We start from the raw sequence: 19,186 nt of genomic DNA on the forward strand, positions 1-19,186 counted from the left end.
TTCCCAAGAATCACCTTTAACTCATTCACAGCCATTCACGAATTTATTAGGGAATTGAAAATATGTGAGAAACAGAGCGAGAGAGAGGGGGGGGGGGGCAGAGAGATACAGTAGGTAGGTAGGTTGATGTGTAGGTAGGTGGGTAGTTAAGTGGGTAGGTGGGTAGGTATGTGTTTAGGTCAGTCGAGAAAGAGAGAGTCACCAAGAGAGAGACAGAGAGACAGAGACAGAAAGAGACAGAGTCAGAGTCAGAAAAAGAGACAAAGACAGAGATAGAGACAGAGACAGAGAAAGACACAGAGACAGAGACAGAGTCAGAGAGAGAGAGCTGGTAGAGAGAGACAGAGAGACTCACAGAGAGAGAGACAGAGAGGCAGAGACACAGTCATAGACAGAGTCAGAGTCAGAGAGAGACATAGAGAGACAAAGAGAGGTAGAGTGAGACAGAGAGAGACAGAAAGAGACAGAGACAGAGACAGAGGGATAGAGAGAGCTAGGAGACCCAACACAAGTCGATGTGTCTACTATGGAATCCGTCGTCCCCTGGAGGCTGGTGTGGGAAACAAGATCTCCCTTTTCCAGGGACATCCTTTTGCCCAGGGAGCCGCGGCTGCGCTTCCACCACTCCGAGAAGGAAATCTAATATCACTTGTAAGGCAATCACTGATGGAAGGTCCCAGCAATTTGTTGTAAGCGCCCCACCTTGTATATCAATGTTTTGACAGATTTCCTGACAACATAATTATTTGCCGAGGATTCAGCCTAGACTTTAATTGTAACACCCATAATTGTACGTTAAGCTGTGGGAATGTCAGGACAAAGCGCCGGCTGTTGGGGTTATAAATATTACAGTACAAATAGTCACTTTCATCTGGGTCGCTTTGTGCGGTCGCTGCGGTTCCATAATCCGGCTATGAAAGAGGATCTCGACGGATCCCCGGGCAGTCACCTCTCTCAAATCAATTCATTATGCCGCAATATTCGCCAGGCGACGGCACATCTCGCATGGATCAATTCATTACGCAGAACACTGCAGTTGAAGAGGCGGCGGCCGACCGCAGTTTGAAGCGGTGAGATCGGCTTTCGGGGAAGACCCGGGGAGTGCGGCGAACACAAGAAAAGACGTTGAGTTTGAGCTTGACCCTGGCAGAAGTGCGGCTTATGACTTTTGTATGAAGGTTCGACTTTACTCGTCGCTTCTCGGCTTGCTGCTCTCGCGGATAATGCATTTTTCAAATCAAGCTTTAATCAAATGGGGTGTGATGTGAGTGTCAAGACAGGGTGATAGGAGGGATGACCTCAGTATGTTGGTGTAAGGGATATTTGTCGTGTCTCACACACACAATAACTCATTCGCTACCATTCCCGAATTTATTCGAGAATTGACAATGTGACGAGGAGCGCCATTCCCAAATTTGTTTAAGTTTTGTTTTTTCTTGGGAATGTTGCCAATAAAGCGCTGGTCAGACCGCTGTTTTTTCCTTCCACGAGGGGGCAGCAGTTCCTTTTTTTCATGTTATCGCTTTGTTACAGCATTGGCTGTTGTTAAAGCACTATATATAAGCACTTTATATATACAGTAAAGTCTCGTTATATCGATATCGGTTATATCGATAGTACTGCTTATTACGATACTATTTCTATGAACGCAAGGAGAAAATTTACATGCCGCAGGATCGGATATATCGATAGTCCGGTTATATCGATATTTTTTCCGACTCCCGAGAATATCGATATAACGAGACTTTACTGTATACATATTGTATATCTCATTTCAACCTCATAAAACTCCAGACTCATACAATTTACGAATTAACACTTTTTTCTGATGAAAGAAGGGAGTCTAAGGTTTATAACGCTGTAGTGAATGTTTATGTAGTCCTAAAACTCAATATTCTGTGGGTCCTGTAATTCAAGTGACAATGACCAAAACCCTGGCACTGGAGTGGACACATTTATAATAACAATAATAATAATAATAAATAATGATAATGATAATGATAATGATAATGATAATGATAATGATAAAAATTAAAATACATTTCATTTATAAGCGCCTTTCAAAACTCACAAGGTCACTTTACAGTCAGGGTTTACTGAGGGTGAGCAGCGGCAGCCACATGCGCCAGCGTTCACTTAACCCGGATAGAAAGCTAGATAGCCAATACATAGCTAATAGCTAGATAGTTAGCCAGTTAGATATCCATATAGCCAAAATCTAGTCAGCTAGATAGCTAACTAGATAGCTAGCCAGCCAGATAGCTAATAATGGCAAATAAATAGCTAGCTAGGTAGCTAGTTATGTAGGTAGCTATGTGCATAGCGAAATGTAATCAGTATTTTTTTCCTACTGATAAACTGTGTTCCTCTGTTATCCGGTGAAGTTTGTATTCTGTACCGTCCCAATTCCATGATGAAAGTTGAAAGTTACTGTAGTGTAGTATAGTATACTGAGTATAGACCAGGGAAGACAAATCTCTCTTATCACATCTTAACACAAAAGGATAATCTTTTCGAGAGATCCAATAATTGAGTCGTTTGCAGCGTTCTTTTGAGCAGCCGTGGCTTTATAGGTCAAGCGGCTCATGGAGTAACCGAAAGGGTAGGCTGCTGGAGTCGTGTGTTGTTGTGTCCTTGGGCAAGACACTTCATCAGCCTTGCCTTCAGTGTCATCCGCAGTGGTGGTTGTTGGAAGGGGAGCTATACTGGCAGCCACACTGTCCTTGGGCAGTTCTGGATACAGAATGTAGTTTACCATGAGCAGAGTGTGAATGTGTGCGTGTATGAATAATGGATCATCATGTCTCTGAGTGTCAAAACAAAGCGGCCTATGAAACAGATGCATGAGTACATTTTGCTAAAATGCTCAAATGTGCTTGGGTACTTTGTATAAGTTGATGGTAGGAAGCCACAATCTGACTATTCCATTTTCCACACCCCGCTGAAATTCATCAGAAAGGCGAAACAGCGCGTAAATTTAACCTGATTAATATTTTATATATGCACTGTATACTTTGGGTTTATTAGAATTATTTTTAATTAGGAATATTCGCTTTTATTTATGTCACTTATACAAAATGGCTCCTGACAAGTCAAACACTGCATGCCCCAAGATGATGTTGACTCTTTTTTCTTGGTTGGAATGGGAGGCAGACGGGACATACTTTTGGCCTGACTTTAACTCTCATTCACTACAATGCCAGGGTTTTTGTCATTTTCACTCAAATGACAGCAACCACAGAATATTGAGTTTCAGGACTATATAAACATTCCTTGCAGCGTTATAAACCTTAGACTATCTTCTTTCATCAGAAAAAAATAGTTAATCCCTAAGTGATATAGGTCTGGAGTTATCAGAGCTTGAAATGGGCGCGCCTGTATAAAATACAATGCAATACATACATGTTGGTTTCCATAGCGCTTTAACAGCAACTGAGGCTGGAAAAAAGCACTAACATGGAAAAAAGGGTAATGCTACTCCCTTGTGGAAGGGAAAAAAACATGGCCAGAGGTCTGACCAGCGCTTTTTCGGCACCCAAGTATGGAAACAAACCACACAGATTGCGAACAAATTCGCGAATGGCGCTCTATGTCGCATTTTGAATTCCCAAATACATTTGGGAATGGCAGTGAATATATTAATATGACTGGCCTTTGACCTTTCAGTGTTTTCGGATTGGCATTCATTCTAAACGAGCGCAGGACAGGACCGGGATTCTTTTCAATCTGAGCTGGATGGCACATTATATTTATTCATTTATTAAAAATATAGTCTGGGACTGGAACTGCACTTTTCTACAATCACCAACAGCAGGGTAGACAACTAATATACATTAAAAAAATAGATTTTGTTCACCAAGCTGGTTATATCCACTACACAAACCACTCCAGATCAGTAAGCACAGGCTTATTTCCATGTCACGTGTGCAGTCTCACATTGTAAAAATCATTACGCGTGGAACTCGGTTGAGTGTTGACTCCGCTAATTGAGCATGTTCGGAATTGCCAGGATATCAAATTGGATTGTGTTAACTCTACTGAGCAGGAAAACAATGACTTGTATAATCCAATTTAGCATCAAAAGAGCACCGTGACAAAATACAACCCCAGAGATGTTGGAATTTGCAACATGGAGTGACTTACACAAAGGTCACCAAAGCAAGCAGACCGTCGTAATTACGCTAGGGATGCCGATTCATTGCCGTAGGGCGGATTGAGTCTCCTCGTTTGTGCCCGGCGTTGGCCTGGACTCCTTGAAAATGATGTCCCTGTTTGTATAGTCGTCAGGATGATGACACAGTTTTGCTGCTATAAATCAAAGATGACACCAAAGTTTGTGTCAGCCAAGTAGCGTATTTTCCGGACTATATCCAGTAAGTAGCACCGGACTATAAAGCGCACCAGATTATAAGGTGCATGACCATCTTTCGAAAAGATAAAAAAAGAAGGCTTTTTGGTATGTCATATACGATGGATAACACAGTACTTGGGTGTTGGTAAAACCATGAAAACATGGTTCAGGGGTCAGCGTTTAGGTCATGTTTAATACAGGGAAGACAGTATAAAATAAGCATGTTTTATGTTTTTTTAAACAGGAAGTGTTTTAACGACACTTTAAATCAAATATTTTGGTGTTAATGGCATATAGTTGCTAAATTATTTTTTTTTAACTCATTCACTACCAGTCGTGCAAAATGTGTCCACTTTAGTGCCATGGTTTTTGTCATTGTCACTCACATTGCAGATCCCACAGAATATTGTGTTTTAGAACTACATCATATTATGATATTTATGAACACTAGACTCTCTTCTTTCATCAGACAAAAAGAGTTAATTCCTAAATGATATGGGTCTGGAATTATATGAGCTTGAAATGAGTGCGACTGACTAAAATTCAATGCAATACATACATACTGGTAACATCCGACTTACGATCAGCTCTAGTCCTTGCCAACCCGCTGCCGGCATCGGTGGACACTCCCTCCTCCGGTGCCATCACACTGTTCGATTGCTGTGCGAGAGTGAGATGCTGGCTGGCTGGCTAAAATTGTCGTACGCGTTGCTGGGCTGCCAGCGCGTTGCGGAGCCAGGCGTTGAATTTAAACGAAAAAAAAAGTAGGGTCTGGCGGTCGTGGTCGTAAGTACGGATGGTCGTAAGTTGCGCTGGTCGTGAGTTGAATGTTACCTGTATTGCTTTATAGAGCGCTTTAACAACAGCTGAAGCTTGATCAAAGTGCTAACAGGGATAAAAGGGAAATGCTGCCCCCTCGTGGAAGGCGCAAAAACTGCCAGAGGTTTGACCAGCACTTTATCGACAACCCCCGCAAGAAAAAACCCAAAAATTCAGGAATGGCTGAGAATGAGTTCAGATGAATCCACCCAACTAACTCTAAAACTGCTAGACAGTAAACTTGAAGAGAGAAGAACGAAAGGCTTACCTCGACATACGGTCCCGTTCTGGGATGCCTCATTGCCGGCCTTGCACATGCAACGTCCGATGGGTACCATCCATTCTCCGTCGCCGTTGCAATATAACTTAATGGGCACGTCCACTTCCTCGGCGTTGGGTATGCAAACCCCTCGCGCAGCCACTAGTGAGGTGCTCTCCGCTCCAGACAAAGTCTCTTGAAACAGTGCCCCATTGGTGATGATACGAGCACACTTCCGGTAGAAGACGCGAACGGCGATGAGAGACATGCAGCCGCCATAGTCCTGGAAGGCTAGATAGAAACCGTTTCTGGACACTGGACCGAAGCTGCGGACCTCGGTGTTGATTTTCATGACCCTGCCGCCGAGGTCCACCTGGGAAAAGCTCTCGTCGGCCGCTATGGTGTCCACCTTGATCCACGGGTTCTCCATCCAGGCCGGTGAAGTCCTGGTGGCCGTGTCAGCATCCGACTCATAGTAATAGAGGTTAAACGTCTCTTTGCAGGAGCCGGGAACGTTGGGAATGCTGCTGCAGTCCCTCACCGAGAACTTCATTTCCACGTGAATCCTCTGTGCGCCGCGTCGCCGGATGTACTTTGTGCGTACCCAGTTGTTCTGGTTGTTGTCAAAAACGTTGCACACCTGGTAGGTCCGAATGGTGTTCATGTTTTCGTCGTAACCGCTCACCTCCTCCCACTGTTGGAGAAACAGAAAGGCCATGTTAGCGAGTTCTTTCTTTCTTCAGGTCTGGCTCAACAAGATTGGCTGGTGCTCATGGCCATTCCTTTCAGCAGTTATAAATCTTTTGCACTTGGGTAATAAACAGATCAGTCACAAAAACGACACACACACATACCATAAAAAGTTTTAAAATGTACGTTTTATTGAGTGAAGTCGATGATCTCCAACAACTACCAGCCGTGTCCATCAACGTTCAATGCCATTCATCTTTGTTTTATAAATAATGGGAAATGACTGCCAAAGAGAAGAGAAAGAGAGAGCAAATGAGAGAGAGATAAAATAAGAAAGGGAAAGAGAGAGAGACCATAAGAGAGGGCAAGAGAGAAAAGGCAAGAAAGAGAGAGAGAGAATAAAAGACAGGGAGAAAGAGAGATAGAGATAGAGCGGACAGGAGAAAGTGAGAGACAGAGAGAGAGTGAGAGAGAATAGGAGAAAGTGTGAGAGAGAGAGAGAGAAAAATCAGAGAGAGAAAAACAGAGAGAGAAAGAGAGAAATCCAAAGAGAGAAAATAAGAGAGAGAGAAAAAAGAGAGAAGAGAGAAAAAGAGAGAAAATGAGAGAAAGAGAGAGAAAATGAGAGAGAGATAAAAAATAAGATAGCGTGAAAGATAGAAAAAAGAGAGAGAGAAAAAGCGAGAGAAAATAAGAGAGAGGGAAAGAGAAAGAGAGAAAGAAAACAAGAAAGAGAAAAAAGAGCAAGAAAAAGAGGATTAAGAGAAAATAAGAAAAAATAAGAAAAAGCAAGAGAGAGAAACTAGGGAGAAAGAAAGAAAGAGCATAGGAGAGAGACAGAGAGAATAGAGAGAGAGAGAGAGAGAGAGAGAGAGAGAGAGAGAGAGAGAGAGAGAGAGAGAGAGAGAGAATACAGAGTGAGAGAAACTAGAGAGAGAAACAGCGAGAAAATAGGAGAGAGAGAGAAAGAGAACAGAGAGACAGTGAGAGAGACAGAGAGAGGGAGAAAGGCAGAAAGAGAGTGACCGACAGAGACACAGAGAAAAAATAGAGACAGACAGACAGAGAGAAAACAGAGAGGGAAAATAGGAGAGCGAGTGAGAGAGAGGGAAAGAGAAAGACAAAGACAAAGAGAAAGAGAAAGAGAGAGAGAGAGAGAGAGAGAGAGAGAGAGAGAGAGAGAGAGAGAGAGAGAGAGAGAGAGAGAGAGAGAGAGAGAGAGAGAGAGAGAGAGAGAGAGAGAGAGAGAGAGAGAGAGAGTGATTGGAACCTGTTCATTATCACAATGCTTTAACTCAGAGCAATGAGGGTACAAACAAATTCAGCGGTGCATCCAATAATTACAATACCCAACTCACAGTACACAAACGCAAACCGTGCAATCAAAGTATACGGTCAATATGGTTCTCATTATAAACAAATAGACAAAAAAAATAAAACCACCTCCGGGAATGTCTGTTTTCTACCAATAATGTGTTTGTTGCCGCTGCATACTTTGAAAAAAAATGTCATTATCACCACGGAATCAGCTTTAGGCAACGTGATTAAAATGATTACACGCTGCAAAGAAACATCACATCTCTCCATTTTACAGAAAGTAAATGAGAACCAGCTTTTTTCCCCCCCAGCATGTGCGTTCTGAGCCCCGAGGTCCTGTTGGCTTTCAACCTTGCACCCATTAATCTGATCAAGCTGATAAGGTCATTTTCAACACTGAATATAAATACACACACACACACACACACACACGCACACGCACGCACACACACACACACACACACACACACACACACACACACACACACACACACACACACACACAAGAATTGCGTGAGGATCTCTCCCAATGTCTGTAAATAATGGAACTTCTTGGCCATGCAGAAAGTGTATTACAAATGTGTCCACACCAGTGCCAGGGTTTTTGTCATTGCCATTTTAAGGACAACCGACACCATTTTTTGTTTCCTAACTGACATCAGAAAAAAACATTTTATAGCATCTAAAATACCCAAAACACGCCGGCTGATATTTTTAGTCAAATGAAAAACACCAATAAAAATGAATTAAAGTGTCCCAAAACTACTTCAAAATGACCTCAGGATGGCGAGTTTCAGAAGGTCCCGCCCCCTTGTTGGTGACGTCACGCCAAGACGTCTTGCCTTGCTCTAGAATCAAAACAATGGCTTCAGATTCGGAGAAGAAGCTTTCTTGTTACTCATCCAGTTATGAATATGATTCAAATAGGTCTGAAGAGGAAAGCATGAATGTTAGCAATCGATTAAAGAAGTCCTTCCGTCTCTTTTGCAGGTGTCAGGACTCTAATGTAGCGTCCCAGAAAACAAACAAAAAAACAAGATGGCGCCCAAGCTCCGTTGGAAATGGGCTGATTTGTCTGCTGGGAATTTGTGTCAACTAGTATCAAATAGTAGTCTTGGTGCAACACACGATTCACCATTGCGTTCTTTGTTTTTTCCTTCTAATTTCGCCATCAACACGGATCAACACAGAGTTTTCAGTCCAAACAAAGTACCCAAAATGCATTGTGTGTCACTTTCTCGTCAGGGGCGTGCCAGACGTGACGTCACGTCAGGTATCGTCATCAACTCAAAAACAAGACTTCCGGAATATTCAGCAGGAATCTTAAGACGTTAAATATAGCTAGATGCCGTGAAATCTTTGTAAAATACATTCAGTAGAAGTCATTTGACGTCATTCTTTCTGTCAGTCTCTCTTTCCCTCTCTCTCTCTCTCTCTCTGAGATTTCTTCAGACCCCCTTGGCCAAGGATCAAGGACATCAACTTTAAACACCACGCACTGGCACCACCAAAAAAACAGGTCACAACCTTGACCTCAATATCTCAGCCCGAGGGAGGAGAAAAGAGAGGGGTGAAAAAAAAGCTTTCTAAACCCCAGAGACGCTTTTGCATCCACTGCAGCCGCTCCACTTCACAGCTGATATAATCTCTCAAATTAGAGCCCATTTAAGCAAAGGACTCTGACACATTTTGACGGCGGCCGGGGAGGGGAAAGTCAGCCCTTCTCGTTACCAAAACTGGCATTCCATCAAACACTCTGGCTCTAATTAGAACGGCTAAAATTCTTTATTCCCATGTCCTAATTAATCACCGTAGAGTGTGATGCTTGGTTTGGCTCGGACCATTTCCAGGGCAAAAACGAAACACAAGAAAGGGACACATGCGGCCAGGGTTAAAACAAATAATGACACGGACTAACTTGTTTGGTGAGATGTGAAAACTTTCAATCCTTTGTGTAACAGTGAACATAGTTGCTAACTTGGGCCGCCATCTTTGTCCCTGCAAGTACTCATCTGACAAAGACTATCTTTTGAACAATTCTAGTTAGCACATTTTTCTATCGGGTGTAGGTCAACAAAGAAGACTGGTGGTTAACTCGTTAAGCATGTGGATTCGGTTTATGTGTAGTGTGAACGGTTGTTTGACTCCAAATGTGCGTTTGTGACAACAAGTGCAGCTGGAAATTGGGATAAGCACCATTGAGTGAAATGGAAAACAGATGGATATATGTTACAAGTTGGCAATCATAATAAGCTATAAATATATACTTTTTAGAGTGTCATGTTATTTAATGATTGACAACCTGACTGACACAAAAGACCAGAACCTGTATTTCATTCTTTTGACTACAGTAAGCAAAAATACATAAATAATAAATGTGTAGTTGGATATCTATCTATCTATCTATCTATCTATCTATCTATCTATCTATCTATCTATCTATCTATCTACAGAGATCCCTTGCTAGATAGATCGCGAGATAGATTGCTACCTAGATAGCTACATAGCTTGATCGATAGATCGCTCGCTGATAGATCACTAGCTAGATAGCTAGATCGCTAACTAGATAGCATGCTAGTTTGTTTGATAGCTAGCTAGTCTGAAAGCCAGCTAGCTGGATAGGTGGATGGATAGCTAGAGAGCTAGGTAACTAACTAGATAGATAGATAGATAGATAGATAGATAGATAGATAGATAGATAGATAGATAGATAGATAGATAGATAGATAGATAGATAGATAGATAGATAGATAGATAGATAGATAGATAGCTATGTAGCTAGCTAGATAGATCACTCTTTAGATAGAATGCTAGCTAGATAGCTAGATTGCTAACTAGATAGCACGCTAACTTGTTTGATAGCTAGCTAGTTTGAAAGCTATCTAGCTAGCTAGCTAGATAGGTGGATGTGTAGCTAGATCACTAACTAGATAGCTAGCTGGCTCGCTAGTTTGATTGCTAGCTAGATAGGTGGATAGATAGGTAGCTAGATAGCTAGCTAGATGGTAGAGTGTATGGGGTTCAGATTTGGTAGCAACTGGAAAAATGCTCTTGGACATTTATATACTACATAGTTTCTTGAGATATTTTATTTTTTTTGGGGGGGAGGCAGGGTCAGGGAGTTTACTCATGACAGACTTGCCTCAGAAATAATAATAATAATAATAATAATAATAATAATAATAATAAATTTCATTTATAAGCTCCTTTCAAAACTCTCAATGTCACTTTACGTGAGCACCAAGTTGCAAACTGAATCCAGCTTTGTGGGTGTTTTTTTTTTTTTCCAGAATAACAAACAAATACTTTGAAAGGCCCGTAGAAATGAAATGTATTATTATTATTAAATTGAGTACATACATGGCTCAGAAGATTGGTAAGTTGGCAAGTGGAGAACGACTGACATTTTTTGGCTTTTTTTTCTTCCCAAGAACATACAAACATGGCAGGTCAGAAGCAGCCATTGACCTTCCCACTTGCTGATGAGCAGCGGGGGGAAGCCGAGGGCCAATTAAACAAGAGAGGACCATCTGCAGCTCAAAGGACGTTCGTAGTTTGACACAAACTAATATGGAGATGGGTGGGGGTTACTGGGCAGAAGCGGTGGCTGTCATGCAGGAGGTGCAAGGGTTGGGATAAAAAAAAAGACACCCCAAACAAAATGTGATGGAGAGGCCCCTTTTTGTCCTGTCACAGCCCCTTTGGCCGGCTTTCATCAGGGCCAGTGGAGGGAAGCAAATGGGGCATAATAAGAGCCTAACGATCAAGCGCCGAGTGTGAAATTAGAAGAAACGTCTTCATTTTCACAGCTTTTGGCTAGCGGGTGCTGCAAGAGGGTGGTCATGTGTTTTAAGCAGCCAAGGTGGAGGTAACACCGGTGCTACATGTCACCAGACGTTAGTCTGAGCCCCCCGATGTCCTCACATGAGGACTTGGCTCTTTCTGTGGCAATGGTGTTTTGCTCATGTGTTGCTGTTTGAGTTTAAAAAGACAGCTCGCTTCTAAAAATAATAATTAATCCACAATATGTACTCATTCAATGTGGTTATCTAGCTGGCTATCCAACTGCCTATCTATCTGGCTACCTAGCTAGCTAGCTATTTGCTATCTCTTAGCTATCTGGCTATCTAGCTATCTATTTGCCATATCATAGCTATGTAGCTAGCTAGCTGGCTATCGACTTAGTTATCTAGCTAGCTAACTTTCTACATACAGTGAGACCTCAATTTACAAACACCTTATATTATGAACTTTTCGTCTTACGAACGTCAAGTTTATGAAAATTAAACCTTATAATCAGCACTATTTTCATATTACACATCCACCACGGCTGGAACACCAAAGCACACGACCTTCGGATCTGCCGGAGTGATCTTCGACGGAAGCACACGACCGAACAGCGCTCCACCCGGCGCTACTTTTTCTCATCCAAGACTTGGGGTGCGTTCAGGTTCCAGAATAGCGCTATGACTCTAGGCTGTTTGGAAAGCACTGTCTAACTGAATGAGCAGGGACAAACACTTGCCAACGTTTTTGTGTTGCTACACTTGAAGGCACCCTCTGTCAAGATGCGATGGAAGTGATTGTGATTGCCTAAAGGGTAGAGTCATGTGTCATGGTAAGCCAATCAGAGCCAGTGTTTTCACACACACCGGAGCAGCGTGTCAATAGTCACGCTTAATTGTCACGTGCGAGTTGACAGCTGGGGCGGGGCCGCCGCTCGCGACGCTTCAATTTCATTTCATTTCAACGAGTCACTGTCACTTCACCAGTGACATGATTACGACGAAAGTGACTCGCTGTGTCTTGTGCTCTTGTGCTCGCTGTGTCAATTAAGAGCCATCAATGACCATCACAAATGTAAATAAAGTGACTTTATTATACAGTGCAGTGTATTTCTTTCATTACAATACAATAGCACATTTATTATACATAGGTTAAGGTAGGTTGTGTGTAGTTTTAAGGCTTATTTAGTTAATAAAGTAATTAATTAATAAAGTATATTTTATAGAAACCCGGGAACGGATTATTCCCATTTTAATGGTTTCCTATGGGAATTTTTTTTTGACATACACACTTTTCGCCTTACACACTCTGTCTGGGAACGAATTAAGTTCGGAAGTTGAGGTCTCACTGTATTTGAGCTATTCCGGGTTATTTTTATTATTATTATTATTATTATTATTATTATTATTATTATTATTATTATTATTATTATTACAGTAAAGTTTCGTTATATCGATATTCTCGGGAGTCGGAAAAAAATATAGATATAACCGGACTATCGATATATCCGATCCTGCGGCATGTAAATTTTCTCCTTGCGTTCATAGAAATAGTATCATAATAAGCAGTACTATCGATATAACCGATATCGATATAACGAGACTTTATTGTATTATTATTATTATTATTATTATTATTATTATTATTAAATGGTAGTTCCATTTTTTGGGCCGATATTCCCAACCACTGTCCGTTTGATATCAAATATAAAAACTGATTAGTGGTTGTCAAAGATTTGTGGATGTATGTTTTTTGCCCAACTTGGGGTGTTTTTCAAAATAAATAAATACAAAATGAAAAAAGAAGTTTTGATTTCTTAATCATCCAAATAAGCAGTATAAGTGGGATCCATATGTTATTACGTGACTGTAAAATGTCCTTGAGAGTTTTGAAAGGCGCTTATAAATGAAATGTATTATTATTAGTATTATTATTATTATTATTATTATCATCGTGTTGGCACCCATAGCATGAATTTCAATGAAGCGACAAAATACATAACTGACAGAGTAAAGTCAATTATTTACATCACTACATTTTCCGATGCGATCGGGATTTCTTCCAGAAATCACTCTCATTGCATCAATAAAGCAATAAGACACTATTTGGCATTTGTTTTCAATCACAGGCTGAACCTTTGAATATTAACTCTGCCAGATATGTGTAAAAAAAATGTGTCCACTCCAGTGCCAGGGTTTTTGTCAGTCACTCGAATTCCAGGACCCATATAATATTCAATTTTAGGACTACATAAATCAGTACAGCATCAAAAACCGTTGATTCTCTTCTATCATCAGAAACAAATAGTTAATTCCTAAATTATATGGATCTTGAGTTATATGAGCTTGAAATGAGGTTGGCTGTTCAAAATACAATGCAGTACATACATATTGGTTTATACATATATAGCGCTTTAAAATCAACTGAAGCTGGTACAAAGCGCTAACATGGAAAAAAGGGAAATGCTGCCCCCTCATGGAAGGGGAAAAAAAATCGCCAGAGGTCTGACCAGTGCTTTATCGGCAAAAAATAAAAATAAAAACCTGAATCACCTGTGAGCAACTTCTTTTTAAGCAAGCTTTTTAAGCAATGCCATAGCCAAAAGCTACAGGAAAACATCATGAGGCAATGCCAAGTCTTCACGCCAATAGGATTAATTACAGTTGTACAAGAAGCCCCTATATTGGAATATAAGACTGAATGTGTACCTGTATTCTCAGATCGCTTCAGTGTTTTTGTCACAGTATCAAAGTACAAACATTGGGTGCGAAGAAAAGGTGTCTAATTGTATCAGATGAGATTAGCCCAGATTATTGCTATAAGGTTGTTAGCGCACTGCTAATTTCCAACATGTGAGGCTGCAGACACGTGAGCAATTGCATGTGGATGTAATTACACGTAATTATATTGTGTTGTGTCTTTTCTTTTACCTGATTCCACAAATAGAATAATTTTGAATAATTTAAACAAATAATTGGATCTATGCAGTGCCTCACTGCAATCAGAGGTGACATTAAATTTTTATTTTTCTCTCAACTACTAAAAATGGCATGTATCAGCAAGGCATTCTGCACGTTTGCCAAACTGTGAAATAACGGTGGAGATAAATAATAAGCCCCTAGTTGAGCATACTTTAATTTTTTAAATTTTAGTCAAGTTCGCTATTTTAGGGGGGGGGGGGGGGAACCATGTTTTCCTATGAAAAATAGGTAAAGATGTTAAAAATGAAGCAAAAAAAATATGTATTATCTATTTTCCGGTGTATAAGGTGCACTCGCGTATGAGGCGCACCCCCAATGAATGGCGTATTTTCAAACTTTTTCCATATAGAAGGCGCACCAGACTATAAAGCGCCCCTTCAAGGAATGAAAAAAGTTTTCCAAATATAATACAGTATTTTGCAGTGTATATCAAATTCAGAATCAGAATACCTTTATTCGTCCCGCAATGGGGAAATTTGCATATTTGGCAAACGTTATTCATTCATTAAAGGACAACCGACGTCTCCGGACAAGTTTTGTCCATAATTTGTAAAATGGCTTCAAATGACTTCTACAAAGCGTATTTTAATAAGATTCCACCGCATATAACTATATTTTACGTTTTAAGACTCGTGCTGAATATTCAGGAAGTCTTGTTTTTGAGTTGGTGACGAGACCGTACGTGACGTCACTAAAGGAACGCCCCTGACCGAAAAAAAGGACACATTGTAGCAGTCCTTCCATTACGTCAATGTATTTTGCTGTACTTCTTTCGTCTGAAAACCGTGTTGTCCCCAAAAGCCGCCAGAAGAGGGCATCAAAGCTCCATCTAAGGAATTTATCAACCTGTGGAAACGGATGTGGCCACAGGAGGACGCCATGTTGTGCCTCTTTTTTTGGGTGAGACATTTCCCCCCAATGTTGCCTCACAATGGCACGAAATAAATTCTTTAATCGATTACAAACATGTATGCTTTCCTCTTCTGAACTATTTGAATCATATTCATAACTGGATGTGTAACAAGAAAGCATATTCTCCGAATCTGAAGCCACTGTTTTGATTCTCCAGCAAGGCAAGACGTCTTGGCGTGACGTCACGAACTGGGGGTGGGACTTTCTGAAAATGCCCAAGTCGCAGCTAAATTTTTTGCAGATTTTGGACACTTGAAGTCATTTTTATTGGTGTTTTGCATTTGAATAAACATATCATACTGCGTGTTTTGGGTATTTTAGATGCTATAAAATGCTTTTCTGAAAAACAAAAAAAGTGATGTTGGTTGTCCTTTAAAGGTGTGCCTTATATCCGGTGCGCCTTCTATATGGAAAAAGTTTGAAAATACACCATTCATTAGGAGTGTGCCTTATACTACGGTGCACCTTATAAACCGGAAAATACGGTATATAAATATATAAAACTTTACCAAATATAAGGCACACTACATTATACGTCAAAGTCAAAGTCAGCTTTAATAATAATAATAATACATTTAATTTCTAAGTGCCTTTCAAAACTCTCAAGGTCCCTTGACAGTCACAAGGTATGTTTTTCTGCGGGTGAGGAGCGGCAGCCACACGCACTAGCGTTCACTCAACCCGGAAGTAACTCAAACAGATAGAAAGCTAATAGATAGCTAGTAGATAGATAGCTATATAGCTAATAGGCAGCTAGCGAGATAATATGCATGACATACAGCACAGATGAAATTACTGTCTCTCGGACCCAGCGTCCAAGGCACTTATAATGACTTTGACAAATGTAATAAACACGAAAACGCCAATTTGCCAGGAGAGAGAGGAGGAGCCGCTACGTGTTAACGCGCCGCCATCTTAGGAAAAATCCCAAAATAACAAATAATGACAATCTTCAGCGCTTGCTGTACCCTCTTTGTGACATAAAGGCCTAGTTCTTTGTGACTTAAAGTTCTAGATGAAAGAGGAGAAGATCAAAGCATCCTTTTCAGCAGTGGATCAGGGCCGTCATGGTGGAATGTGCACATAGACTACCAGCTAAATTATGAAAGCGAATACAAAGCTGTGGCATCCATTGATGAAAAGAGATTCTCTCACATCTCCTGTCCCACATAAATCCGCTTCAATACCAAGCCGCGACAGTTCCACATACGCATCGCCGTTATAAGGGGCTATGGTAGAGGCTAGGGTTACACACTATTTCTTCTACAAGAGGAAATGGAGTCGGTGGCTGCAGATAGTAGTTACAAGACCTATTGTGGCTCAATATCGCATATAAGGCGCACCGGTGGGTCATTTTTTGAAGGAAATCATGACTTTCGGGTGCGACTTATACACCGGAATATACGATTATTCTGTTGTCCTCTCCATATCACTACATATTTTCTGAAGCAAAATGGCAAACTTTTGTGCATACAGTGATACCTTGGCTTACGAACTTAATTGGTTCCCAGACAGAGTGTGTAAGGTGAAAAGTGTGTATCCCAAGAAATAATTTCCCATCGGAAACCATTAAAATGAGAATAATCCGTTCCCAGGTCCCCATAAAACATAATTTTCTACTTTCTAATTTTCTAAGCCTTAAAACTACACAAAATATACCTTATTTTATGTATAATAAATGTGTTATGGTATTATAATTAAAGAAAACTGTACTGGCTATTAAAGTCGTTTTATTTACCTTTGTGATGGTCGTTGATGGCTTGATGGAATGGAGTGGCCGGTTTCATCAGCATTAAACATTTGACGAGGAATGGAACCTTTGTAATGCTTGGTAGGTGCTTTCTCTGTGATAATTGTGTCTAGTTCTTCATCAATTGTGATCTGTTTAGCTGGGTTGATAGCTTTTTGCATCAAGTGTATAAATGGCTTGTGCGGGTTGTTTGTGGAGCCTGATTGATGAGATATTTTAACCTTGCAGTCTACACTCTGCCTTTGAACTTTCAAAGTTGAAAATGTTCATAAACGTAATGTTCGTGAGCTAAGGGGTTCGTAAACTGAGGTATCACTGTACTTGACTTCCACTCCTAAAAGCATTCTTAAAACATGCTGTCTGCGCCAGTTAGCTAACATGCGCAACTCCATACCACCCAAGGACAAATTGTGCTTCATGTACATTTTCCACCGGTCATCAATGCATTTGGGGTTAAGTTTGGCTGTCATTTTTTTTATTAAAAGGAAGATTCATATGAGTAGAGCTGCAGGCGCCAGAAAACAAAATAAAAAACAGGAAGGAAAATTCCTCTGTGACCAATTTGACATTCTAATGTCTCGTAAAGCAGGAGTAGAATAATGCCAGCTGACAGAACATTGCTGATTTCATATTCCGCCCGTACGCGTTTGCTTTTCCATCGGGTTGCAAAGTATCAAGTGTCAAGTTCGAATGAATTTCATGAAGGTTGCAAAGAGCTCGGCTGGGAGGTGACTGATCCACCGGTTGAGCCTGTGGAACCCAGCAAATGTGCACAGTATGTGCATGTAATGTGTGTGCGGTGGTGGCTGTTGCTCCACCTGTTGCGGTGGGCCTCATGGAGATCTGTGCATGATGCTCACTTAGCCTTTTTTTACTATAAAATAACACAGCATGCAGAGCGCAAATGTAGCGAAGCAATCCCATGCAGTGAAATTTTGCTTCCAGACGTGTGTTTTCCTATTTAAGCATTCGACCAATCACATTTCAGCCATCATTTGTTACCAGGGTTAGAAATCTACCTGGACGCCTTCACAATATGTTCTGCAGGCCCTGTGTCGATGCAACTGTTGCGTTAACCAATCAGATTTCGAGTTGGCAACCCGATGCCTGCTGGAAGGTGCTGGAAATGTCAGAGTTTTGCAAACTATGATTAGCTAGTCACATGATTGGCTTGTCACTAGCCAACCATAGTATCACTAGCTGCTAGTGAAGAGCATACTGGCCAGAGCTAGCACAGCGAGCTGCATAAGCAAATATATAGTGTTGATTTAATCGCGGTTTTGTCAACCCAAAATGGCTGAAGGAGAAGAAGAAATGGATTTGGTTGGGGATTTACTATTAAAGCCATTTTCAAGACACTTTTCAAGAAAAAAAACGACATATTTTTAGGTTGAGTGAGCGTGTAGCTGCCGCTGCTCACCCGCAGAAAACATATCCGGTGACTGTAAAGTGTCCTTGAGAGTTTTGAAAGGTGCTTATAAATGAAGTGTATTATTATTATTATTATTATTATTATTATTATTAAGAAAGGTCTGTCAGTTATTTCCTAGCTAATGGTACCCTCTAGTGCAGGGGTGTCAAAGTCATTTTTTGCTGCGGGCCACATTGTAGTTATGGTTTCCTTTCGAGGGCCGTTATGAATTTGGGGAAACCATTAGAATGTTTAAATTCTTTCAAATATTACATATAGAGCACACAGCAAATTAATGAATAACTCGTTTTCAAATCTGAAGTCAAGAATAATGACTTTTATTGTAGTTGACATCCAAAAATATGAAATTTTGGCTCAGATTTTAGCAATCATCATGGAATTTAACAAGTTTGATTTGCTTTCGCGGGCCGAAAAAAATGATGTGCTGGGCCGGATTTGGCCCGCGGGCCTTGACTTTGACACCTGTGCTCTAGTGGAATTGTAGTAAATTACACCACCATTTTTTCCAGTCTGGATTGATTCGGACATAGCACTACTGAAGGCCTTGCGACAAAATCCACGACCCACCACTGAATGATTGCCATGGGATGACCGCTGCTTCAATTTGAAAGAAAAACAAAATAAATCCTTGAGATGAAGGACTGGAAAAGACCAAGCCTTGTCGATACTCTGAATTATTGATACAAATCAAAGCCCCTGGAAAAAAAAACGCCTGGCTTAGTAAACGTTCTTGGCCATGACATGAGGAACTGTGGCCATGAAGAGAACTGACAGACTGCAGCGATGGCAGGAGAAGAAGGAAGCCGTTCCACCGCGTTGCTTGTCGGGAGCTGCAGTGTCACCTCACTGCAGGCGTACACAAGATGGAGCAGACGAAGAACGTCTTTAA

General features: G+C 40.9%; 1 protein-coding gene across 4 annotated transcripts in view; it reads right to left on the minus strand.

The window, feature by feature from the left end:
- The window catches only part of ephb2b (eph receptor B2b), a 138,180-nt gene that overhangs the window by 58,506 nt on the left and 60,488 nt on the right, over positions 1-19,186 (minus strand). For all 4 annotated transcript variants that reach the window (XM_089009604.1, XM_089009603.1, XM_089009601.1 and 1 more), the window contains exon 3: positions 5,439-6,123. In XM_089009604.1, coding sequence (XP_088865730.1) covers positions 5,439-6,123 — 685 coding nt within the window. The remainder of the gene's footprint in view (positions 1-5,438; positions 6,124-19,186) is intronic.

Source organism: Hippocampus bargibanti, linkage group LG12 (assembly GCF_051943395.1).
Source record: "Hippocampus bargibanti isolate YZ-2025 linkage group LG12, ASM5194339v1, whole genome shotgun sequence".
In the NCBI taxonomy this organism is placed as follows: Eukaryota; Metazoa; Chordata; class Actinopteri; order Syngnathiformes; family Syngnathidae; genus Hippocampus; species Hippocampus bargibanti.